The following is a 27,349-nucleotide window of genomic DNA, read 5'->3' on the forward strand; positions in this document are numbered from 1 at the left end:
TCTCTCTCTCTCTCTCTCTCTCTCTCTCTCTCTCTCTCTCTCTCTCGTGCGTGTATGTGTATGTGATTCTTGTTTTTTTGTCTCTCTCTCTCTCTCTCTCTCTCTCTCTCTCTCTCTCTCTCTCTCTCTCTCTCTCTCTCTCTCTCTCTCTCTCTCTGGACCGTCACTGTTTATCTCAGAGTATGCGTCAGTGCAGATAACGAACATAAACATTTTCAGGATAACTTCTTGTAATGTTGCGGCGAGTCAAGGTTTCAAGGTTCGCGTTAAAAAGTGCCTCGTATTGTTGAGTGGGTGGCTTTTGTTGTAATTATACTGTTAAGAGGAATCGGTGTGAGTAATAAAAGCAGTGGGAATGACTCTCTCTCTCTCTCTCTCTCTCTCTCTCTCTCTCTCTCTCTCTCTCTCTCTCTCTCTCTCTCTCTCTCTCTCTCTCTCTCTCTCCTCTTCTCTTGTCTTGTCTTTGTGTATTTGTGTTTATGTGTTTGTGCGTGTGTTGTAGCGTGGACGGTGGTCATTATATCTTGTAGTGGTGATGTTTTAATTTTCTTTAATCTTTGTTTTGTGTTGACCTTAATTTGTTCTTCGTTATTTTTATTATTTCTTTCTTTTTTTTCCGCTCATTTTTTCTCCTCATATTTAGCTCTCTTCACATTTTATTTCCCTGTTTTCGTCATTTTATGTATTGTTTTTGTTTTTATTTTCCTTAAAACCTTTCACATCTCACTCCTCGATCTCCTCCTCCTCCTCCTCCTCCTCCTCCTCCTCCTCCTCCTCCTCCTCCTCCTCCCAGATCTTTCTCCCTTTACTGGCACTTCTCCCAATCTGAACACCTTTTCTTTAACTTTCCATCAATAACTTGCCCTTCACTCCTCGCCCATTCCCTCTCCCAATGCCCGTTTCTTTTGTTCCCCCCTTCAGTTTCCTCTCCTAGTGTGTGTGTGTGTGTGTGTGTGTGTGTGTGTGTGTGTGTGTGTGTGTGTGTGTGTGTGTGTGTGTGTGTGTGTCCTTTTTTTCCCAACCTTACCGTGGTCGTGTTTAGAGTTCCATTTTCCTCTCTTTTCATTAATTCTCCTTCTTTTCTTTCGTGAGACTAATTATATTGTTTTTTTTTTTTTGTTTTTTTTGCCCCTTTCCTCTCGCTGAGTTTAAGTCGCACCTGTATTGTTGTATTTTGGTGGTGGTTCTAGTTGTTACGAATAGTAATAGTGGTAGTAGTAGTAGTAATAGTAGTAGGAGGAGGAGGAGCAAGAGGAAGAGAAATATTAGTAGCAGTAGAAGTAGTAGTTAATCCCAACCTTCCTCTGAGCGCTGTTGTTGTTGTTGTTATTGTTCTTGTAGAGTTACTCCCAATCTTCCTCCGAGTGTTGTTTCGGGAATAACACTCCCACCTAATATTCCAGGTGTGTAGGGCAATCTTAGGGCGCCTCTGAGCAGGTGTTGGGACGGCCAGGTGAGGTGAGGGGCAATCAGGAGACACGGCCACTCGGCACCACTGTGTTACCCACCTCGGAGAGCGAAAACAAAGGGAATGAAGCAGAGAGAGAGAGAGAGAGAGAGAGAGAGAGAGAGAGAAGGGGGATAGAAGGATGTGGTTGTTAAAAGAGGGAAGTATGGTTATAAAATGTTAAGAGGAAGTACAAATGGAGAAATACGGATGTAGGAAATACGGCGCTGAGAGAGAGAGAGAGAGAGAGAGAGAGAGAGAGAGAGAGAGAGAGAGAGAGAGAGAGAGAGAGAGAGAGAGAGAGGCAAGGTGTGTATCTAACTCATTATCGTATATGACAGTGACCCAACCGAGAAAATATTCCTCTCCGTGATGTTTGTTATTTGTCAGGACATCTGTCATTAGTGCCCCGCGGCGTGCTGAGCCCCTCTGGCACGCCTCCACCAATCAGAAACAAGCCCCACGCTCCAGCCGGCCAATGGGAACGGAGGATCAGAGAGGGTCGTGTTTTCAGAAAGGTTCCGGGGTGTGTGAATGTAATTTTAGATGATTTTATGCATATCTCTTTTTTCCTTTCCTCTCTCTCTCTCTCCTAGTGTTTTTTTACCCCATCGTCTCTCCCAAATGGTCCCTGAACCAGACTTAATCCTAAGCACTATAATTTTAGCCATTTTAGAGGAGTACAATACAGAGTCGTTCTGAGAAAGAGGAGGCCAAACACACACACACACACACACACACACACACACAGGACGATACAAGCTGCCTACTACTACTACTATTACTGTTACTACTTTTTGTAATAATTTACCGCTTCGTACCTGCTCTCTCAGTGCCTCAAGTCAAGGTGTGTACTACATGTTTACCTGCAGCCATGTGTCCTCCACCTGTACCATGGTGCTCGCCTTGATTCATGCCTTATTGCTGGACCAGAAAGGTGTACTGAATGTCCTACTTCTCCCTATTGACTTAGATATGTATAGGGTTTGACTTGTGTACTCTCTCTCTCTCTCTCTCTCTCTCTCTCTCTCTCTCTCTCTCTCTCTCTCTCTCTCTCTCTCTCTCTCTCTCTCTCTCTCTCTCTCTCTCTCTCTCTCTCTCTCTCTCTCTCTCTCTCTCAGTCCCTGTATATAAAATGTCGTGCCTTTTTTAATACGTAAAGAACGTCTTCGCTTCTCACCCCGCGCACCGTCGCCTAAGGGCCAGTAAAGGTTTGTCAAGGGCCGGAATTGCGCCCTTATAACCCCTTAGATTAAAGGTGAAGATGACACATTACAAGACACCGCAATTACTCCCTCCCTTCTTTCCTTCTCCTCCTCCTCCTTTCCTCCTCCTCCTCCTCCTCCTTTCCTATCATTTGTGACGTCAGCAGAATTGTATTTCCGGCCCGTGTATTATCATGGTTGTTATTATAATATTTATTACCGCGGCGCTCATTATTTCAATTCGCCGTCGCCGGTGAGAAATAGGCGTAATATCAACTTTTGTGGAAGCCAAAGCCCCGGCGAGGAACAATGGGAGAACCCTTGCCATTGTTTCGACGGAGATTTATTCAGCGACACAGACGCCTCGCCACGCCGCCACACCTGTCATTAGCCACAGGTAAAAGCCGCGTGCAGGTGTTGGCGTTCAACGGAGTACCTACCTACGTGTCTTTTTTATTATTTTTGTTGTTGGCATTATTATTTTCGCTATTATTATTATTATTATTATTATTATTATTATTATTATTATTATTATTGTTATTATTACAGCATCAAGTTTTACTACTACTACTACTACTACTACTACTACTACTACTACTACTACTACTTTACTACTACTTTTTTCTTTTTTTATATTTTTCTTTTTTCGTACTGAGCTCGTGTCACGCCATTTGTAGAAAATTACTTCTGCATTTGTTGTTTATTTACTTTTTGTCTCGCGTGTTGTTTATGTTTTTTGGTGTTATTTGTGTGGTTATTGTTGTAATGTTGGCTGAGTTTTGTCCTTTTATTTTATTTTATTTTATTTTATTTATTTATTTTTTTATTTTATTTTATTTTTTTTTTTGCGTGTTTTCATTCCTGGTTTATTTTCACTCATAATTTCTCCTCAAGCTGTCACGTCTTGTACATATTTTCCACTAACTCATGTTCATCATTTTCCTCTTTTATCCTTCCTCCTCCTCCTCCTCCTCCTCCTCATCATCATCATCATCATCATCATCATCATCATCATCATCATCATCATCACCACCACCACCACTGGTCACGTGCTGCTAAGTTTCAGTAAAGGCGGATATCTAAGTTTAACCAACCAATCTCCTTTGTAGGCCTTACCAGTCATTCTCTGATAGCAAAACAATCACTAAATCCTGTATTGACTTGGCCTATCAATTCTGTAATAAGACAACAAAGGTATTTAAGTATTCCTATTCTGTAATCTAATCAGCAGTTCTCTTATCGCGACTTTACCTTGTTTTAGTTTTTTTTTTATTTCGTCACCTTTAACTAGAAATATTAATGATTTTCTGGCCTAAGTGACGGGAAGAAAGATACGTATATAATTATCATTTTGACATGTATGTATGAAGGTTTTCCTGGGGACTTTATTAATACTTTTTTTTAGGTTATTTATTTACGTCACTTTCGGTTGAGTCCTTCCACCACCTGTACGTCTCATTACCTTCGTTTTTTCGCGGCGTCATATCCGGACTGTTCGTGTTTACCGGGGCGCTTATTACAACGTTACGGTGGACGGTGATTCGCATGATATATGGGGAGACGTCAAGCGTAGAGGAAGTCATGTGTTGGAGGTGTGAAAGGGAAGGGTGTCGCTGTGTGTGTGTGTGTGTGTGTATGTGTGTGTGTGTGTGTGTTAGCAAGGTGTTTTGGTGTTATTGAAGTTGTTCTTAATGTTTTATTCTTTTTTGGTTTGTATCGTGTTTTTGTTTTCTTTTGTTTTTTCCAATTAACTAACTTACCAACTGTGTGTGTGTGTGTGTGTGTGTGTGTGTGTGTGTGTGTGTGTGAGACATTAGGTGTTGAGTAAGAGCATTTGTCGGTAAGGTTGAGTTGGTGTTTTATTTTACCAAGGTCTTACATGCTATTTTCCTCCTCCTCCTCCTCCTCCTCCTCCTCCTCCTCCTCCTCCTTCAGTATGTACACCAGACAAGTGGTGAGCTGACCTCATTTGACACTGACGAATCAACACAATGTAATTATATTATTAAGAAATTTATGTAATTATTGTTTAGTCAGCACTCCAGGAAAGCACACACACACACACACACACACACACACACACACACACACACACACACACACACACACACACACACACACACACACACACACTATTATTTGAGTTTAAGTTGTTGACATTTACCATGAAGTTGACGAGGGAGGAAGGGGGAGAGGACAGGTGAGAGAGAGAGAGAGAGAGAGAGAGAGAGAGAGAGAGAGAGAGAGAGAGAGAGAGAGAGACCTTTTCTTTCTACAGATAATGATTTTTCTTTTCAAAACACTTCTCTTACTCTCCCCTCTTACTTTCCCTCGTTCCCCTTGGTCCCCTCGTCACCTCCTCTCTTCCCTCAAGCCACACTGAAGCAATCTTAGCTCTTTTTCCCCTCCCTCCCGCTGGCCGCCCGCCTTCCCCTCCTCCTCCTCGCCTAATGAACGGGAAGGACAGAAGGAGTGGGCGTGAGAACTATTCTTACTGGATTCATACACCCAGGATGACTTTTATGTGACCTTAGAATACAAAGTTTAGTTCACTGACTGACTGAATGGTGGACTTGGTGACTGACTGAGTGTATACAATAAAGATTAACTAGTGATTTGAATGACTGCATGTCTAGCATTGTCCAGTGGCTGTTTAAATGAATAGTTTGGTGGATAGGTGTTTGACTGACTGACTGACTGACTGACTGACTGACTGACTGCATTGTTTGTTAAGTGAATGGTTATCTCACTGACTGGGTTACTGAGTGAATGTCTTATTTGAAAAGTGGATGCTTGACTGATTGGTCGGTTGTTTGGTTAGCTGACTGACTGACTTCTTGAGCGAATGATGAATGGCTGACTGGCTACTTGGCTTGCTCGCTGATTGGATGACAGCGTGAGGAACAGGTTGGCTAGCTGACTGACTGACCGACTGACTGGATAGATAATTAACTGTTTAGTTCATAATAAATTGAATGGACAGCTCACTGACTGGCTGGGTGACTGAATGAATGAATGACTACCTGACTGACTGACTAAAATCTGACTATCTAGCTGATTGACTGACTGACTGACTGAATACCTAGCTAACTAACATATTGACTACCTAGCTGACTAACTGACCACCTAACTGACTGACTTACTGGCGCGCTGGCTGACTGGCTGGCTGACTGGCTGGCTGGCTGGTTATCGCTTAAGAGAGTTGAAGAATCTGCTGAGTAACTCTAGTTGGCCATTAATCTCGACCTTATTTGTCATGCGTTGGCTGTGTTTGTGTTGCTCTGCGCTACGTCTCTGGCCCCTCACCCCTTCCTTCACCCCTCTCTCCCTCTCCCTCTTGTCCCTCTCCCTCTCTCTCCTTGCACGTTAAATCATAAAGGGGAGTATATTCTCGTCTCGGGTGACCAAATAAATAGAAGCTGTTGACCTCTTGTATGTAAGATATGCAGAGGCGACCTTGAAACAGAGCGTTGAGGGTCACATATCCTCTCTCTCTCTCTCTCTCTCTCTCTCTCTCTCTCTCTCTCTCTCTCTCTCTCTCTCTCTCTCTCTCTCTCTCTCTCTCTCTCTCTCTCTCTCTCTCTCTCTCCTTGCCGAACTCCTCCTCCTCCGTAAGGTGATTAAAAAAATGTATCCAAGACGTAAGAGGAGGAGGAGGAGGAGGAGAAGACAGTAGTGGGAGGGAGATGGTTAAGACAATAATAGCACAGTGATTTTTGTCGCTCGGATGTGTGAGTGTGTGTGTATATACCTTGTTGGTGGTGAGGGCGCGAGTAGCAGTTTCTGTGTGTGTGTGTGTGTGTGTGTGTGTGTGTGTGTGCATCGAGGCGTGCGTTCGTGTGTGATGCGGAGGAGTGAAGGGATACATAAAGAAGAGGAGTAAAAGGAGGAAGAGGAGGAGGAGGGGAACGAGGAAGGAGGAAGAAGTGTGTGTGGAGTGTGTTAATGTATCACGGCTCGCTGACAGACAGACAGGCGGACAGACAGACAGACAGATGAAAGGATAAACAAGAAGACTAAACATAGATGAAATTATAAACAAGAGCAGGTAGAAAGTATGACTACCTCACCTCTCTCTCTCTCTCTCTCTCTCTCTCTCTCTCTCTCTCTCTCTCTCTCTCTCTCTCTCTCTCTCTCTCTCTCTGTCCAGGTAAGGAGATGATCAATACGATATTAATAATAGGTATCATTTGGACAGTTGTGTTGATAGCTCCCTCACTAGCCTTTCTTCTTTGTCCTCCTCCTCCTCCTCCTCCTCCTCCTCCTCCTCCTCCTCATCTGTAGTTAGTAATTGATGGGCTGCTGATGTGTTTATTGCTTGTCTGTTAAGGTGTTGTTGTTATCTTTGCGTTGGCTGTGTTTATTTGTGCGTCCGAACCAGAGCGGGCGAGAGAGAGAGAGAGAGAGAGAGAGAGAGAGAGAGAGAGAGAGAGAGAGAGAGAGAGAGAGAGAGTACAAGTAGGTGTTGATGTACAGTACACTTATATCTATTACATTTATTTTCTTTTATTCCTGCTTCTCTCTCTCTCTCTCTCTCTCTCTCTCTCTCTCTCTCTCTCTCTCTCTCTCTCTCTCTCTCTCTCTCTCTCTCTCTCTCTCTCTCTCTCTCTCTCTCCCCAGCTGTTCGCTCCCATTGTTTATTATGAATCGTGTTTTTTTTCACGTTTTCGTTTTGGCATCGTTTTCTTTACATCTTTTTTTTCTGCATTCATGTTAATTGCAGTTCTATTTATCTTTCTCCTCCTGCTTCTCTCTTTCACTCCACTTTCTCTTCATTTTCGTCATCATTTTTCTCTACCTCCTCATGTTATTTGTCCTTTTCTACCTACTCATTTCTCCTCCTCTCCCTCCACTTCTTCGTCTCACCTGATTCTCGTCCCTCTTCATCTCCTCCTCCTCCTCCTCCTCCTCCTCCTCCTCCTCCTCCTCCTCCTCCTCCTCCTCCTCCTCCTCCTGTGCGGTGGCGTGGTTGGTACAGCAGAATGTAAATAATGTACAACAACAGAAAGCGAGGTACTGAGACAACATGGAAAGCGTGGCTGTTCCATATTGACACGACCTTCCCTCCCTCCCCCCTCCCTCCCTCTTCCTCCCGCCCACTGCCCTTCACCCACAGCTTTCGTCGCCCCGCCCCGCCAGGCCCCACCCACATCCCGCCCCGCTCTGCCCCGCCCCGCCACGACTCGATCCATGTCCCCTCTCAGTGGATGTAAAAAGTAAATTTCTCATCCATTTGTGATGGTTGACTAATCGGGCAGCTATTAATGCTGATTGTTCATCTACATAAGTATGATAGAGTCGTGTTCTCCCCGGGCGTGAGGGAGCGCCGGCCTCCGCACACCAGCTCACTCGCGCACACACTCACTCAATTTTTCATGAATGGTATTTCGACAGCGGGGGTTTGTGTGCCTTAGGCAATGATGAATCTGTAATTATTGTGTGTGTGTGTGTGTGTGTGTGTGTGTGTGTGTGTGTGAATTATGGAGGGGCCGTGTGTGGGCAGGTCAGCGCGGCGCCCCGCCCTCCAGTGCTGTGTGGACAGTAATCAGGCCTCTAAGAAGCTGTCGGATCCTTCAGATGAAAACAATACCTCGCCCGCATCAGCTTCCCGGCCCGTCCTCTCCACGCCTCCGCTATTCCACGCCTGCATACCCTGCCCACGCCCTGCCTTCCCTTACTCTCTGTTACCTCTTAAGCACCCTCCCCCATAGCCCCTTGTTGCCCATCCCTGTTCCCTGTCAGCCCCCCAACTCCTGCCGTGCGACTTTTGTGTGTGTGTGTGGATGGCGGCGGAGCTGTGGCCCGGCGGCGAGGAGTGGACGCTAACCCACCGATATATTATTGATGGCTGGTGATTATGGGTGGATGGTGAGGCAGCGACGAGTGCTGGATCTTGTTTTTATATAGTTTTATTCTTATTATTGATGTTCCTACTGGTCCATCGGCCGCCATTCTTCTTTTGGATTAAATGAGATGAGGATGAAAGTGTTAAAAGTGTTACAAGTGTGTGTGTGTGTGTGTGTGTGTGTGTGTGTGTGTGTGTGTGTGTGTGTGTGTGCGTGTGTGGTCAGCACGGCAGCTTCTCCTCCTCCATCCCCTCCTCCTCTTCCTCCTCCTCCTCTTCCTCCTCCTCCTCCTCCTCCTCCTCCTGAGTTATATTAATTGTTAATGTCAGCATTTGGGAATATTGTGCCCGACCACTAGCACCTCCCTCCCTCCCTCCCTCCCTCCCTCCGATCCTTCCTCTCACCTGCCTCTTCTCTCCCTCCGACTCTCTCTAATCACTTCCCCATCCGCTCGATTTTCTCTCCATCTCCATTGTTTCCCTCCCGTTTCCCTCCCTCACTCTCTCCGTCTCTCTTCTTTTCTTCCCTCAGTTGCCCCCGACACACACACAAACCCCCAGTGAACTCTGACCCCTGCTCTGACCCGACCCATGCAGACAGTCACCTCCGGGGCAGAATACAAGAATTTGATGACTTGTGACTTGTGAGTTGAGACGCTGATGTGACTGTCGCGGCCGTGGTGGTGGTGGTGGTGGTGGTGGTGGCGGTGGTGGTGGTGGTGGTGGTGGAGGTTTACGGTGGTATCTTTGAAATTAATGGTGGAGGAAGTGGAAGATGGGTGGAGGTAAAGGAGGTTAATGGTGGTGACAGTGGTGGTAGACAGTGGTTGAACAAACGGTTACAGCAATAGTACTGGTTGGGTTAAGGGGAGCGGCGGGGCAGGGGGTGAGGGAGGGGAGTGTGGTAATGGCGGACCCAAAACAAAGGTTACGATAGTGTCTGGTATCTCTACCGCTATATTTTTTTTATCGCCCTCAGGTCCATTAAGAAGCCCGCACAGTCTCACTCACATTTTAATGGCCGCCGTTTCCCAAAATGAACTTTACACTTGACAATGGGTGCCCATTTAAAATTTAACGAATGGAAAACTTATGCTTGTGTGTTTCCCCAAGCGAAGAGAGGAACGCTGGACAGAGAGGGAGAGGGATGGCGGGAGAGGAGGAAGGGGCTCGGGGTGGGAAGGGAGAGGAGGGAGGGAAAGAAATGCATTTAGAGCAGTGAATAATTCTGTCTGCTCTACTCACAAGTAAGTTTGCCTAATTGTGAATGCGTATACACTTGATGTTCATTAATGTGATTTTAATGGAGTCAGATTACAAAGTAGTGTGTGTGTGTGTGTGTGTGTGTGTGTGTGTGTGTGTGTGTGGCTGAGGCAGGGAGGTGGACCTCTTTCATTCTCTTGTTTAGTTTGGAGGCTGTGAACACACACACACACACACACACACACACACACACACACACACACACACACACACACACACACACACACACACACACACACACACACACACACACACACACTCTCTCTCTCTCTCTCTCTCTCTCTCTCTCTCTCTCTCTCTCTCTCTCTCTCTCTCTCTCTCTCTCTCTCTCTCTCTCTCTCTCTCTCTCTCTCACCACCGACCGGCATTATAGTGCGTTCTTTGGCGGTTTCGTTCCGTCTGTTTATTCTGGTTCGAAGGAAAGGAAGGTAGAACTCGCGGTATCTCCCTCGCCTCCACCACCATCACCACCACCACCACCACCACCACCACCACCACCACCACCTTTATCACCACCACTAATGAAATATAAAATAATCCATCAAGCTTGTCACTCTACAGTCTACAGTCTATCCCATATAACACACACACACACACACACACACACACACCTTATCCTTATCAGTAAGCTTTTTCTTGTCCTGTTTTACTTAACTCCTTTTTTTATACGTCACATTAATCCTGTCTTTTATTTCTCTTCATTTACTTTCCTTTATTTCCTTTTTCTTTCTTACATTCCTCCCATTCCTGTTTATATTTTTACTTCCCATTCTTCTTTCTTTCGTCCATTCCATCTCTACTTTACCTTCAGATTCCTTTTACCAACAATTTGCCTTCACTTCCAATGCTTTGTTTTCATATTCCAGGCTCTCTTCTTCATTTCCTTCATTCCTTCTCTCATGGATCTCTTCGCTTTCCTTTGCTCCCGTCCTTTCTTCCTCTCCCTCTTCCCTCTCGCTCTCTCTCCGTCCCTCCCGCCTCCTGTCCTTTCCTTTCTAACATATGTCAAAACTTGTCGGCATTTTCCAGAGAAACCACGACAGCTCTTGTGTCGAAAATAGCTCAGCGTGATGGTTTTTGAGAGAGAGAGAGAGAGAGAGAGAGAGAGAGAGAGAGAGAGAGAGAGAGAGAGAGAGAGAGAGAGAGAGAGAGAGAGAGAGAGAGTGTGAGAGAAAAAAATCAAAGAACTGATGAACAGCCTTTCTCTTCTTTTGAAAAAAAAAAAATATGTACATAAATGGAGTTTTAAATCGCATAAAAAAGTTAATACCAGAGAGAGAGAGAGAGAGAGAGAGAGACGTGCGTGAAAAAAATGAAAGAACAACGTAAGGAAATAGGGATAGCAAGAGGAAGGGAAGAAGAACAGGTGAGGGAGAGTGGAGGGGGGCAGGAACTAGTGGAGGGGATGAGCGTTGCAGGGGGCGCTGTCCCCTAACTCAACTTTCAGCCATTCCCCGTCTCGAAGTGCAGTTTTCATCAGCATTCTCACGAGGAATTTTTTAATTACTTGTTTAATTAAGGTACGTTTTGGACATAGCCAGGTTAGCATAGCGGTGTTGTAACCTGCTCACAGTAAAGGAAGAGGAAGAAAAGAAGAACTAGAACAAGGAAGAAAAGGAGGAGGAGGATAAGGAAAGTAGAAGGGAGGGGAAGATGAAGCAGCAGTAGTAGTAGTAGTAGTAGTAGTAGTAGTAGTAGTAGTAGTAGTAGTAGTCGTTGTAGTAGTAAAAGGAGAGAACGAGGAGGAATAGGGAGGAGAGAGAGAGAGAGAGAGAGAGAGAGAGAGAGAGAGAGAGAGAGAGAGAGAGAGAGAGACCAAAATATTCAAAATAATTAATGAAAAGGAAAGGAAGAGAAGAAAAGAAAAAGAAAAAAAGGACATATTGAGCGGCGTTTAAAGGAAAGATAGAACGAGAAAAAAAAAATCAAGGGACGAAGAATAAATTAGAATATTCGGAATACTTGAGAAGAGAAGGAAGAGAAAGCGAGAAGTAAAGGAGGAGGAAAAATATACTCAATGGTGTGTGTCAATAGCGAAAGAAAATAAGAAGAGAAAGGGAAAATAATAAAAGGAAGAGGAGAAAAGTTTGTCACTCTACATTACAATATGCAAAAGAGAAAGAAAACGAGTAAGGAGATATGGGACATGCGAGAGAAAAGGAAAGGGAGAGAAAGAAAAAAAATGAGGAATTAGAAGAAGAGAAACAACATGCATTAGAAACCTGGGAAAAAAAATGGAGGAAAAATGTGAATGAAAATACAAAAGGAAAACGAGTAATAGAAAAGGATAAATAAGAGATAAAAGAAAGAAGAGCAGCAGAAGAATAAGTGTAGCATACATGAAAACATTTGAAATACAGAAAAAGAAAAAAGAAAAAAGGAAAGGACTGGAAAATGTGCTCAGAGGAAAGGGGGAGGAAAAACGTCCACAAGGAAAAGGTAAGAGAAGAAATTTGGAAAAGGAAAACAAGAGGGAAAAAAAAGAAATTCGGATGGCGTCTGACAACAAACACACCTTGCTTCTAATTAAACGAGTAACATTCGCCGACATTGGTGGCGTAACAGCGTAGCGCATAACAGTATAGTAACATTTAGATTAGTAACATTCAGATTCAGACACAAAGTTTGCCTAATTGTTGAGACAAAAACCCGATTAAAGCTTCGCACTTTCCCGTTCCTCTGTAGGCGTATCGGAAGAGAGAGAGAGAGAGAGAGAGAGAGAGAGAGAGAGAGAGAGAGAGAGAGAGAGAGAGAGAGAGAGAGAGAGAGAGAGAGAGAGAGGAATGATGGAGAGTTGTGTTTGCCTCATTACTCAACGCATTTCCTGTTGGAAGAAATTTGCCGTCTCTGACACTCACCTTCGTCCTCCTCCTCCTCCTCCTCCTCCTCCTTCTCCTTCTCATATACTTTGTCTTCTGTGTGGCAAATTGTGGTGTCTAAAGACTTCCTGATGGTGCTAGCGGTGGTGTGTGCGGTGGCTCGGCTAAGACAGAGCTTCCTCCGGGCGTTAAATATTACATCACCTTGTAGTAGTAGTAGTAGTAGTAGTAGTAGTAGTAGTAGTAGTAGTAGTAGTAAAGTGGTGGAAATTTCAGCACAAATGGACGTCATAGTAACAGTGGTGGTGGAGATGGTGGTCGTCTTTCATACATACATACATACATACATACATGAAGGCCGGAGGTGGAGCAGGTGGGGGATGGAGCAAGCTGGAACGTGGTGGGGCAGTATTACAATTACGACTCGATATAATAACACAAAATGACGGATAATGGAGTGAGGGTGACGGTGAGCCTCGTTCGCTAAACTGTTCGGGGTAATCTGGCGGGGCGCTCAGCTGTTCAGGGAATAAGCCGAGACGAGGAGATGGATGGGGCTCACGTCCTGTAATTTTGATGCCTTTCGATAAATAGGATAATTTGTGGGAGGGCAGGTCGCATCTCGTTTTCTAATGCACCTAGATTTGATTTCTGATAGAGCCGAGGCCGCCTGCCGACCGCGAAGGGAGGCGTGGTAGGGACGGGGGGGAACCGCGCCAGATTAAAATGTAGCATGTTGCAGGAGACGCTGAAGGAAGGAACGGAGGATAAACGCGAGAGAGAGAGAGAGAGAGAGAGAGAGAGAGAGAGAGAGAGAGAGAGAGAGAGCACTTAGCGTCTACGTACAGAACAATGGCTCAGCAAACGCCACGACACACGCGGCAGACACGACATCGACATGACACCACTAAGTACCGTCTCTGTATAATACACTTGGCAGTCGTTTCAGTAATTTCCATTTGATTTCCGGTCCCTTTACAAAGCTTTCCATCCCACCCCGGCGAAGCGCAACCGTAGAACAATAAGAGAAGTAATTTATATCAGTCACGGCAGAATACGATGATGAAGTGGCCGCCGCCATGACGCAGCACCGCACGCCAAAACCTCCCGGAATTGCATTAGCGATTCTATTTTGTTTTCTCGATCGCTTCATTCGCAGACTTGCAGATTCCGGGTGTTTATAATGCAGGTTATTATTCTTATTCTGTCAGTGCGTAATGACCGTCTTGTGCGAGGTAATGGTTGTTCCTGGTAACACTGGCAGGTGACCCCGGGCTCGCCTGCTGGGGAGAGAGGCGGGGGACGGGAGGGCAGCGGCTGCAACAATAGCAAAGAGGGACAATCCATCGTGAATGCCGTTTGAATACGCTAATAGGATAATAATATTGTAATATGCTAATTAGATGACTGACATTTTTTTCCCTGTAAGGCAAGCGGCTGAGTGATGGTGGTGGAGGCAGCTGGGGCCCGAGAGAGGGGGTGGCTGGCTGGCCGACTGGGAAAGTGGCTTGGGCTGTAGACCCGGTGAGAGTTGGGAGAGGGGACTGAGGGGACGAACGACAAGAGGCGATCAGTAGGCCAGGACTGACAGATGGGCTTGGGAAGGCTGGGGAGTACTAACAGCAGACAGAGACACCTGGAGACTGACAGAGGTTCTTGTAATGAGACGGAACTTCGTTAAAGAACAAAAAATAAATTAATTAAAATAAAATAAAAAAAATACCGTGAAATTCCTTCAGGACCTGTCAGAGTGATGCTTGGCTAAGGGAGTGCTGGGGACTAAGAGAGGCGCAGTTAGCTAGGCCCTGCCACTACCAGACAGGTTGGGAGGGCTGCGAGAGGCCAGGGCACCACCGGCAAGTCACGCCAGCCTTGTGCTCCGCGGGCCGGGCTGTCGCATGACCTTCGACGCCTCCCGCACAATACGCTACGACTGCCGAGGATAATTTGAATAAATGTCACAGGACCATTATTTTGACCGCGAGTCTGCCGGCCATTTTAATATTCGCATACCCACTAAAGGTCATGAATGTCTAATGGCCGACCAGCCCCGTGGAAGGGACAAAAGCTTCTCGGGACAGAACGACGCCCAAAGAATAGATATTACAATTCTTTATTATTTTTTTTTTCTTTCTTTTTTGCATGGCGCTTTTTTCACTTTTCTTTACGCATGTCTTTTTATCGTGAGGGACAATAAAGGAGAGAGAGGGAGGGAGAGAGAGAGAGAGAGAGAGAGAGAGAGAGAGAGAGAGAGAGAGAGAGAGAGAGAAGGAGGGAAGGAGGGGAAGGGAGGAAGGAGAACAAGGATAGGTTAACATCAGAAAATTTCAGGCGCAATTGTATTCATGCATCAAAAGGAATTATGTTGATTATATATTTTTTTCTCTCTCTCCCTCTGCGGACGTGTTTTGTGGTGTCTTGACGCTTACAAAGACGGGCTGTGTGTGTGTGTGTGTGTGTGTGTGTGTGTGTGTGTGTGTGTGTGTGTGTGTGGGCGGCTGAGTGGTGGTCTTGCGGTTGATGAAAAATTATTATGTTACACCTGTATGTTACGTGTCGGTTGTTACCTGAATGTGTGTCGCCGAGGAGGAGGAGGAGGAGGAGTTGGGAGGAGAATAACAGAAAGAATAAAGAAGAGGGTGACACAGGCGGCGCTGAGGGTATCAAGTAATGGCGGGGTCAATGAAACCCGTAAATATTTCAGTGGATCTCCTTGTATATTATGACAGAGAATACTTGACTTGCCAGAAAATGAGAATACCTCTTTTGTTATTTTTCTCCTCCTCCTTCTCTTCCTCCTGCAGAAAGGCATAAGAGCTTGGAAGCAAATTAGGGGAAAGGGAAGAGAAGGAGAAGGAGAAGGAGGAAAAGCAGAAGGAGGAGGAAGAGCTTGCAAGGTGACCGGGAGGAGCTCAAGAGGAGACAGTCACGGCTATTGAAGTTTTTGTGTATGTGTAATTGAAATATATTGGCCAAAGTTTTAATGTAAAAAGTTCCTCGGTGGAGTGTCCAGGAGCGAGGGGGTGCTGGTTCCGTGGAGTGAGGCTCTGTTCCTGAGGGCTAATTGAAACATACAGGCGACGACCTTCTGCCTACCTCTTAAGGGGCGTGAGGAAGAGTACAGGTTCCCTCAGCTTGCATGCAGGAAGAGTATGTAGGTTGCTCATGTAGGTTGCTCATACACTGCTCTCCATTACTCCTGTTTCCGCTGTCATGTGAGAGTACGTCCCTCTCACTCGTGGTAAAATTAGCCATTACTTCTACTCCTGCGTGCGCTTGTATGTAGTGTGTTGGTGAGTGTAAGTGTTAATAAGTATGTATGAAGTATGTGTTAATTGCTGTAGTAGAGTTAATTCCAGTTTCTCTCTCTCTCTCTCTCTCTCCTCTCTCTCTCCTCTCTCTCTCTCTCCTCTCTCTCTCTCTCCTCTCTCTCTCTCTCTCTCCTCTCTCTCTCTCTCTCTCTCTCTCTCTCTCTCTCTCTCTCTCTCTGGTGCCTCTATCACTAATCACATCTGTGAGTGACGCTTAACCCGCTGATAGCGTCGCGTCACACCATCACGCTCTTCCTGCTCGTTACAGTCACGCATCTCTATAACTCTGTATCACGCACCGTCTTTGTCAACACTACTACTCGTACATTTCCTGGTCACTGTTGCTGTCCATCTAGCAAGACTTAAAACCACCGGCATATCCCCGTTCCCCCGCATCGTTGTAGTGTAAAGGCAGTGTTAGCCATGTCTGATCTGCCTACCCGCCTGCCTACTTGTTTGCTTGCTTGCCTGCTTGTTTGCTTCCGACCACCACCACCGCCACCTGCCGGGCCCAGCGCTCTAGCCATCTCTCACCGCCGTAGCCATCTGTCTCGCCACTACCCCTGCCTCGGCTGAGCAAAATACTGTTCCTCATTTTTAGGTAGCGGCATTGTTCCTTTGTAATGGAAAAAGTTCGCAGGAGAATTATGGGAGGATGTGGAGCCATCAGGGGCAACAATGGACAGGTAATTTTTGTGGAGTAATTTTACGCAGTTTGCCCACAAGTTTGTCTTATCATAATATATGCGAAAATAATTGACAATAATGGGAGGCGGACCGTATCAAGCCACTTCTTCTAGGCTCCTGTTGCAGCTACTCGGGTTGTGAATAGTCTCTCTCTCTCTCTCTCTCTCTCTCTCTCTCTCTCTCTCTCTCCTCTCTCTCTCTCTCCTCTCTCTCTCTCTCCTCTCTCTCTCTCTCTCTCTCTCTCTCTCTCTCTCTCTCTCTCTCAATCATTCATAAATCCTTCCTTTTCTTCCTCCCGTCCCTTCATCTGTGGATCTTTTCTTTCTTCCTTTCCCTCTCTCCCTTCTTCATTCTTCCTCCATCACTGAAGCTCCACCCTGCGTCCTTCCACCGATCATAACAAACCTCCTTTCATACGAGTTACATCATACTACAACAACTACAACAAAGACCACAACAGCTGCAGCAGTAACAACAACAACAAGTGGAGTATGTATGAGTGTCTGGCGGTGTACAGGGAAGCTCTGGGAACAAAATTGGTGGTTGTCGGCCCATGTGATTATCTCAAACAAATGAAAACACGACATTGAGTGCAGAGTTTTGTTTGCCGTCCTCGTAGAAAATGAGGTCTGGTCACGATATAATATTGTAATGCCTATTGTTGCTCGCCAAGGTCGTAATTACCTCATTTTTGTGCACTAGGTGATTGAGGAGCCGACTGAAGGAGCGCCACGATGAAGGGAAAAGTTATTACATATCCTTTTTGTGTTTGTGCGTGCGTATGTGTGTCTGTGTTTGTGCGTTCTCTCCCCTCCCTCCCTCCCTCCACCGCCTCTCCATTCCTCCCATCTCGCGTAACGTCACTTTTTTTTTATTTGCGGTTTTTTTTTTTTTCCCTTCTCTATTTTTGCTCCGTACCCGCCCGTTGTGTTCTGTAAATAAGGCAGAAAAATCTACTTTCAATTATCCTCAGATGTAACACGGCAACAAGAAGCGGCCAGATTGTCCTTTTTTTTCCATCTCTCTTTTTTTTTCATTAATCTTTTCATTTCATCTGCTTTTTTCTCACCTGCTGATTAAAGGTTGCGGCAAGAGTCAAAAGGATTCAAACTCTTCCTTTTTTTTATTTTCAAGCGCAACTCAAACATGTAAACATCTAATTATTTTGTTTAGTTGCGTTGTGTTTCCTTCCATCTTTGTGTATGCGTGAGAGAACGAGTATAGCACACTACACATTCCTGTCCTTCGCTATTGATTGAACTGACTGATTGACTGACTGATTGACTGACTGAGCTCAAAGCGGATCAGTCATGGAGGTGGAGGTGCATGGGGGGGATGTGGATGGAGGAAACGGGGGAGAGGCAGAGGGATGGGGGATGGGGACGTAGTGTGCATGGGTGAGGGGCACGGGGGAGGGATAGAGGTGCAGGGAGTCAAGGGGGGTGGGTGGGCAGTGGTCACTTTACCATCTGTGTGTCTTCCCTTGTGAAATATGTGTTGGGTGCCGTGGACGCCGCCGCAGCTGCCGCCGTGTCCCTCGCCACACATTAATTGTCGTCAAATGTCGTCATGAAATTATTATCTGCGACCGACACATACGGGGCCCACTGCTTCGCTACTCTCTCTCTCTCTCTCTCTCTCTCTCTCTCTCTCTCTCTCTCTCTCTCTCTCTCTCTCTCTCTGCGGTAACCCATGACATGGAAACAAAATAGTTTCACGGGGTCTCCTTTCATGCTTCCTCCCGTTAAAATCTCGCGTCTGCCGTAACAATGGATAAGAAATAACCCGCCAAGATGACTAACTCGTATTACTGAAAGACAATAACACACACACACACACACACACACACACACACACACAGATCACGACCACATACAGACAGACGCACACACTCAAGTAAATAACCACATTTCTGAGACCTATTTGTTTTGAATTTTCAAGCAAACCAAATGCGTAAAAAGTACTGATATAAGAGCAGTGCAGAATGGTAAGTGTGCGTGTGTCGTCACATGTATGGCTAGGTAATAAGGCCACACGGACACGCCTACCGACCTTCCCGAGTTGTATTCTATGGATCATAGCGGAAGTCATCAGACCCATCCTGTCAAATCCTCGACCTCTTTTTTTTTTTTCCCTGCTTCCTAATCCACTGCATCGTTGACAAATAAAAACATTTGTTCTTTCTGTTCCCACTCTATCCCTCATTTCTCAGTGTTACTTATATTTTCTCTCGCATAAACGCGTATGTTGAACCGCCTGCATGCGGTAGCTACTGACCTTTGCTTCCCTCATTTTTCATTCGTTTCCTGGTGTTACATTTCTCTCCTCACATAAACAGAAACGTGTCTGTCTTTCGTCCCTGACTGATTTGTTGTTGTTTTCCATCTCGCACACGTCTGAAGTCAATGATCAGAGACAGTAACCTCTAAACCTTGATCGCATCCGCTAACGTTTAGTCTTGCCCCTGTTACCTATACCAGACTCCAGTAGAGGTTGTTATTTTGCAAGTGTGTTTCCGTGATTCTCTGGATAGCATAACAAGGTAAACACCCTTCAGAATTCAACTAATCATCTCTGTGGCCTTTTAAAATAATACTAATGACCCCTTAAAGCATTTCAAAATGTCTAAACTTATTACACTACCTTATAAACCATTGTTCGTCCCTTAACTGACTCCTTGTTTCTTTCCTCCTCACAGACACCTATCAAGCGCAGGTACAAGCGGCCTGGCAGAAGAGTTGGAACCAGACCCAGTCCCTCCTGCAGAATCTGCGGTTCAGGGAGCGAGGACCTCTCAAGTCGTGGCGGCCCGAGACCATGGCTGAGGCTATCCACGCCGTGCTGAAGGAAGGCCTGTCGCTCTCCCAGGTATGTGTGTGGCTGTGCCCGGCGGAGCTCTTGTGTTGCTCTTAGTAATTCACCTGCTCTTGTCCGTCACGAGTAGCGATTCGAAAAACTATCGGAACAACCCGACTTATTATTATTATTATTATTATTATTATTATTGTTATTATTAATATCATTATTATTATTATTATTAAGGAGTCAAAAGAAAGTTCATTGTGAGATAAGATAAAAAGTCGTGTTATGTTTTCATAGTATTAACGAACTTGCTTCTTTTAGTATTTGACTTTTTGATAATTATAATGACAATAATGATGATAATGGTGTTAATAATAATAATAATAATAATAATAATAATGATGATAATAGTAGTAGTAGTAGTAGTAGTAGTAGTAGTAGTAGTAGTAGTAAAAATAATAGAGAATATTCATCCTTTCCGTGATTGCATCATGCCATAACACTTGACTCTATTAATTAGAACATGAGGTAACATGATTAATTTTATTACTCCTGAAACCGCCGGTACATAATGTGATGCCGTGACACAAATTAAGCTAAATTTCCTCCAAAAAAAAATGCATATGTACATAAGTAATTCAGATTCACGGGATGTTTGCATTTAACGAGAGAGAGAGAGAGAGAGAGAGAGAGAGAGAGAGAGAGAGAGAGAGAGAGAGATTACTTCTACAAAGATACTGGATTACTTTTGTTCTTATTGCATTTTCTCTTACACTTGATTGTCACTCTGTCGCTTCTCGAGTAACCAGCTCCCTCTCCCCAGGCGGCCCGGAAATACGACATCCCGTACCCGACCTTCGTGCTGTACGCCAACCGAGTGCACAACCTGCTGGGGCCGTCACAGGAGCCCGGGGACATGAGGCCCAAGGGTCGCGGCCGCCCTCAGCGAATCCTGCTGGGATCGTGGCCTGAGGAGCAGATCAAGGGCGTCATCAGGGCTGTCGTGTTCCGAGACACTGCCATGTTCAAGGAGAATGAACACAAGTACGGCAGCGGCAACAAGACGAAGGTGAGGACAGGAATAGCGTGTGTTTTGTGTGCGTTTAGTGCGTATGTGCGTGTGTGTGCGTGTGTCTCTCGCAACACAGCACGCAGGACCGTCCTTTCACTGCTGCGTTCTTTTGTTATCAATAAATAATGGGATAGTCGGTCAGAGTAAAGTAAATCTAGTTTTTCGTAATACACATGAACCTTCATACTTTGTTTGCGGTAAATTGTCCTCCACTCAAACAGAAGCTACAAAATCATGAATGCGAAATATCACTTGTATTATTTTGTTTTATTTACAAATATCGCGCAGCTTCCAAGGTTTTAGATTCCGTGACTACAAGTGTATAGGTTCATTGCTTACTGTGTGAGTTGAAAGAAAAACATTTCATTGTCATTCAAGCACTTGATTGTCGCGCAGTGAAGGTCAGTCCTGCCAGTATTGTTCAGTATTGATTTATTCACTCCAACTTTCAATTGAGGTTATTGTCACATTTTAAAGTATTTCTTAGCCTTTATTCTTAATTGTTACTTCAATTTCTGCCACTAATTGCACTAAGACTATTTTGAGTCTTTTTTTATCACCTTGGATTTTCCTTCAGTGAATTTTAATGTACTGCATGAAGATGATGTACTATATGCAGGTTTGAAGCACTAGGTGTATTTTTCATAATGGCACAAACTATTTTGTAATGTTTTCTTTTTTCCCATTGTCTAGTAGCACCACCTCTACATATAGACAAACAGCAGGAATTACACAGTGTTATGGAAATTAATTTGCAGAGTGCGTTACAGAAGTATTGTAAAAATAATGTCCATATGGTTAGGTGTTCGTTCCTCTTAGGATTATGGGTCAATGTTCTTCCTTCCCATTACTTCAGACTCAGATTGCAGTATGTCATGAATACAGACAGCGTACGTAGTCTTTGCTCTTCACTCTAGGAACATTGAAATACTAATATCCTCTACATTTATACAAAGAATAGTCAAATATGCAGAAAATAATTAGTTACCCATTGCATTTCAAAATATTTAATCAGACCAAACAATTTCCATAAATGCCATAGCAGCAGTAAATTTTTAGGCATCAATCAATTCACAGTTACTTTGGGCGAATGTGATGAATAGGTTTCTAGGGAAGTTTATCTATTGAGTCACTTGGATGGCATTATACAGCAGAACAAAGTATATGAGGGGGAACTATGAAAGAGAATTGTGAGTAGGAGTAGGAATCAAAAATTATAATGTGTGTGTGCTTGGAGAAGGGTGTGTAGGAACTTAAGAGTCAGCATTATCCCATAGAAGAAATTCCTAGAGAGTAAGGATGGCAGGAAAATGAGGAATAAAAGGAAATTAATACAGTTTTTCATACCTGATATTTATACACCAAAAGATCTTCAGTAGAAAGCAGAGGGAATTTATAATACCTTTCATATACATAGTATTTATACAAAAAGAGCCTAAATAAAAGAGATATAGAGGAAAATTATATTTTCCACACACTGGATATTCACCCAAAAGAGAGATTAGATAGGAAGGTGCAAACATGTCTCCTTCTTCGCCCCTTGTATGCTAGATAAGTGTGTATTTTTTACTTACTAATTTTCCCTCACTAGTGTGGTTTTTATCATATTTCTCACCAGTAACAAAAGCCACAGTACTTTCTCTCCCCTAACCTGTAGATCACGCCCCCCATTCAGCATTGGTCCTCCCCTACACATGTAGCATTGGTGTTCATTGTTCTCCTCTCTCTTTATCTTTTTAGGAGAACAAGCAGCCAACCACGCCCAAGGTGCCAAGGGTTAGTATTGCTTTATTATTCATGTGTTGATGGAGATGATAGGGTAACGATGGTGATGAGTAATGTCTAGAGTGATGCTACATACAGTGGTTCCTCTAAATAGACATAACTCTGTTATCATGATTTCCCTGATTTGCCTAAATTGTGCATAATGGAGATCAGTTTGAGAGTTTTTTGCAGGTAAATGGCATGAAATTGCAGTCCTTTGTTATGCATTCTGATTCTGGCTCAGAGTTTGATAAGTAGCTACACTGATTTGGTAATGACAGTCATAATTTTAACAGTGACTATCATGCAATAGTAATTCAGTTTATTTGAGTATTTCTTAAACATTACAAAATCAATTCATACTCTTGCAGTTATAAATTGAACTTCTTTATTTTCATTGATACTCTTGCATTTATAAAATCATAATCGAACCAGACCTGTAGTAGGGATAATTTCCTGGGAGGTATATGTAGTCATGATATGAACACCTGCCATAGTCCCACAGCTCATCTGGCTTCATATAGTATTCATCATGACCTTTCTTGTAATCTTGAGTAATAATTGGGAGTCAGTAATGTAGCAGCCATGTGTTTTATCCCAGGGGACCAGATTAGAAAAAAGTTAACTCACTTTTTTAATTGGAAGCTTCAACTGTTCTCTCTAAATAAGTTCAAAGATTATAACCTACTATGATTATATTTTTCAAGAGAGACAGATTAAACTCACTTAAAATCTTGCAAAAATAGCAGTTAGTTCCTTATAAATATTTTTTTATAACAGGAAGTTGGAAATTGTGTATGAAAACTTATTGAAAATTTCTCTTTTTTTGATTAGGAGGATCCTAATGCCATCGCAGTGAAGCCCAATGGCCCAGCCCTCCCTACAGTGTCCGGCATCCTCTCCAGCCTCAACATCGATAACCCAGACACCAACAGCAGCCTCTCCACAACCCCCAGCACGCCCATTCCCACCACACCAGCCCCATCAACTCCAGCACCTTCAACCCCCCTGCAGACACCCTCCACCACACCCGCCGCCACCACCCCCATTGCCCTGCCCCTCACCACGCCTCCCACACCATGCAGCATGATCGCATCTGCTGCTGGAAGTCCTGGATCAGTGGACACACGGCTGGCCTCCTCCACCATGGGAAGCTCCTCTCCTCCTCTTACCTCCAACTTGGCATCAGCCTGCCTCACCAGCATCACCCTCACCTCCTCCTCTGTCTCCTCCCCAGTCTTCAGTGTCACCACCACCAGTAACGGCAGTATTAACAACAACAATGGTTCCACTGTTGCCACAGGTAGCAGTGGTGAAGAGCCCCCTCCAGGGAGTCCATCCTCAGGGGTGCTGCAGAGACAGACACCACCCCAGCACACACCTCAGCCACAGCAGCAGCAGCAGGGAGAGGAGGAACAACAGCAGCAGCAGCAACTCCAACAGCAACAACAACAGCAACAACAACAACAACAGCAACAGCAACAGCAGCAACAACAGCAGATGATGCAAGACCAGCAGAAGCTAAAACAGGAGGAGGATCTCTCACAGAATTTTCAACAAGATCCTCAACAGCAGCAGCAGGATCAGCAAAACCAGCAGCTGCTACAGCAACAGCAACAGCAGCAGCAACAGCAGCAACAACAACAGCAGCAACAACAGCAGCAGCAACAACAACAACAGCAGCAGCAGCAGCAGCAGCAGCAGCAGCAGCAGCAGCAGCAGCAGTGCGTGAAGAAGGAGCAGCTTCCCACAGTGCCACAACAGCAGCAGCTCCAGTCACCATACCCTATGCAGCGGCCAGCCACCCACCCTAACCCTCTCCACAACCCCCACCAGAACCCTCTTCAGTGTCCCAGCCCCACCCAGCATCCTGCAGCTGCCCTTCATTCTCAGCAGCAGCAGCAGCAACAACAACAACAGCAGCAGCAACAGCAACAGCAACAGCAGCAGCAGCAACAGCGACACCATAGGCCACAACACCCCAACCAGCTGCAGAACCAGCTGAGCCAAGGCCAGATGCCCCAGAGGCAGATGCCCCAGAGCCAGCGTGGCCCCCCTCAGCGCCACCATTCCCAGCATGCCCAGCTGGGGGCCCTCCTGCCTGGGGCACTCACCTCACCTCTTGCTACCTCCCTGGCATCCCCTGTCCACTTGGCACGCCTCTTTGGTGAGGGAAGTCACCCCCACCTGCCAGCCCACCAGCCACCCCAGCACCCCGCAGCCCCCATCAACCCCTTCCACCCGGGCTTCCCCCGCCAGCCTCACCCATCCGCTGCACTTCAGGTCATGAATGCCATGAACAGCCTCAGCCCCCACACCTCCCGAATTAATTCCAATGACCTCGATGCAGCTTCTGAGGCGCTCCTGTTCAGCAAGCTGACCAACCCTCAGATGAACCCCAGCCAAGGTAATGGGGATGCCATGGGCCGTGCTGGGCCTCCTCAGAACCAGTATGACAATCATGGAGATGCTGCCTCCCTCACCAACATGGTTAACCGTGCATCGCTAATGTACCGTGACGGCCTTGACGCTATCAAAACTGAACCTGAACCTATTCTAAATTGAATGATGGCGAACTTATAATATTATTAGCCCATGTTGTTTAGAAAAGTTGGGATATTCATAAGCTGATGGGAAATGCATTGCTGGAAGAAAGAAAAGGAAACTCAGCTGACTGAATGTGGCCCCATACAGCTTGTTTGTGTGTGCAGTGTCTAGACATTTGAAATGTGTTTAATGTGTTGGGACCATATTCCTTTAGGAGAATTTTGCACACCTCTTTATAAGAGCATATTTTAGATATGTAAATAGTAGAGAGGACTTAGCATGTAGGATTACATTTACATTTGTCCATAATTGTTGGGCATTACCTCATAGTGAAACTCATTTATACACCGTGTCACTGTACAAACTGGACATATTAATAATTCCCTGTGTACATAACAATGGTGACGAGTGTATGTACATATATGTGTGCTGCCTTGCACTCTTCAAGTTGCTTGAGTAATAGACTTTTGTACCTTTTTAAAAGGTAATGTTGCTTTATTTGTTACATCAATGATAACATGTGACAAAATAACTGGGACACCAAGTTTACTAGAATGTTAATTTATTTGCTACGCTATAGTTACACCTCCATTCAGTTGTTGTTCTGTCCCTGTCGAGAGGGAGTCGGTAGCCATGACCTGTGACAAGCACATCTCCCTGCCCATATATACACTAGCAACATTACCCAGTATTTCCTGAACTGCCCCTCACATAGGCAAGAAGGACTCATTCCAGACACCAAAATCAGCTGATCACCCTGAGTGTTGAGATTATGTACTGTGTGTTGGCAATCTTGTGTTGGTACAATATATGGTAGAATTTTCAGTGTATTTAATCCAGGTCTTAGTGAAAACCCAGGACTGATATTTGGACTATGCGAGTACTATCATTATAGACTTTCATGAGCAAAGTGATTGTTATACTTGTTGATTATGTGATGTGCTACTTTGTTTTGGACATTGATCCAAAATGTTGTTCTTAATTTCAAATTTATTTTATAGACATATACAATTATATAACCAAAGTATACATCATAGGTTAAGGCTATTTTAATACTTATAGTTTGTAAGATGTGTTTAGACTTAAGAAGATGAAGATGTTGCACTGACAGTGTTCCCTGCTTCTGTAGCGAATGTATGATGACAGTTACAGCAGTGTCCGGGCAACGCAGAGCCTTCACGGATAGTGAGGGTGACCATCTGGCTATAAGAAGCAGGGTCAACATTGATGTTTTAGATTAGATGTTACCAGTATACTGTGACATGTAGCAGCAGAGAGTCTGGCTCGGAAACACATGCTAAGTGGTTTTCCTTATTTTATATACTCTCTGCTCTTTTTTTTTCACTGAGGCATTTTCCAGTTTTAGACATGTAATCTAGCTCCAGACTTTATTGATTCACATATTCCTTCACATCTTAAACATTCCCATTCAGATTTTCTGCTGCTTGTAAACCATTATCTTAATTATAGTTTTATGTTAATTATCATAGAGCACTCAATATACATTTCTGTAAGTATAATCCCTTTTCAGCTGTTATTTATGTTAGTGATATCTTGTAATCACCACATACTCTTTAGGCTGCTATTGGGGATTTCCATCTTTAAGTTTATGACAAAACATTTACATGATTGACACATAACAGTTCACAAAAGCAGTATATCAGGAATCCAAACAGGGCCTGAGTACCCAAGTTTGCCACATTGGCTCCCACTGACTAGCAAAAACCCTAATGATTCACAGGAAACCCTTCAAGAGGCACGCCCAGTAGTTGGCCTAATGTATATATTGTGATATAGATACTGAGCTCTGACCATTGAGCAGCAAGGGCCTGCAGCCGCCTCCCCGTGTGAGTGTGTCCATGTAGTAGCTTCATTGTGGTGTCATCCACCTCCCTTTAACTACTGCTGTGTGCATGTTTTGTTGGTATTTGTATTGTGGTTGGTAACATAGCTTGTCAAATCACTAATCAACGTAATTTAATGTACTGTTATCAGGAATCATATCTCAAAATCTCCATTTTATTATTATTTATACAGTTTAACAAAATTTCGAGAAGTTGATTCTCTGATGTATCTACTAAGTCCATGTAGATGAGGATAGACCAACTGGTAGGTATCTGTTTGGCCAGGTGCCATAGGGAGGGATGTGCCTGTAGATGCTCTAAATAAAATTTAAAAATTGAATATTCAGATTCTTATTTCCAGCACCTCTCACGAGATTTCTGTTGGTGATGAGCTGGTTCTTGACCAGAGTGAGGCCTGGGCAACCTCTACCCCTCAGAGCCCTCTCAGCCTTTCCCTTCCTCCTCAAACGGTCACTTCTGTCTTTGCTATGCCTAAACAACCTGCAGCTCATACAGACTCATGAATATGCAGTCATATATAACATGAGTGGGTTAACACAAATCATAGTCAACATTAATTAAACTGATCAATTTCAAGTTTACCATGAAATGCTCTCAAATTGTGTTAGAACATATTTTAAAAATAAGAGAGAGAGAGAGAGAGAGAGAGAGAGAGAGAGAGAGAGGGGGATTTCTTTACACATGTATACGGTAATGAATGGGAATCTTGTGAGAATTAACTA

The 27,349-nt window shown here is 44.5% G+C and overlaps 1 protein-coding gene across 1 annotated transcript in view; it reads left to right on the plus strand.

Moving 5' to 3' along the window:
• The window catches only part of LOC135115846 (myb-like protein Q), a 209,441-nt gene extending 182,495 nt beyond the window's left edge, over positions 1-26,946 (plus strand). The window contains exons 5-8 of the mRNA XM_064032859.1: positions 19,276-19,445; positions 20,203-20,448; positions 22,192-22,227; positions 23,050-26,946. Of these exons, the coding sequence (XP_063888929.1) occupies positions 19,276-19,445; positions 20,203-20,448; positions 22,192-22,227; positions 23,050-24,780 (2,183 nt within the window). The 3' untranslated portion in view covers positions 24,781-26,946. The remainder of the gene's footprint in view (positions 1-19,275; positions 19,446-20,202; positions 20,449-22,191; positions 22,228-23,049) is intronic.
• The last annotated feature ends 403 nt before the right edge of the window (positions 26,947-27,349 follow it).

This window comes from Scylla paramamosain, chromosome 30 (assembly GCF_035594125.1).
Source record: "Scylla paramamosain isolate STU-SP2022 chromosome 30, ASM3559412v1, whole genome shotgun sequence".
NCBI classification, from domain to species: domain Eukaryota; kingdom Metazoa; phylum Arthropoda; class Malacostraca; order Decapoda; family Portunidae; genus Scylla; species Scylla paramamosain.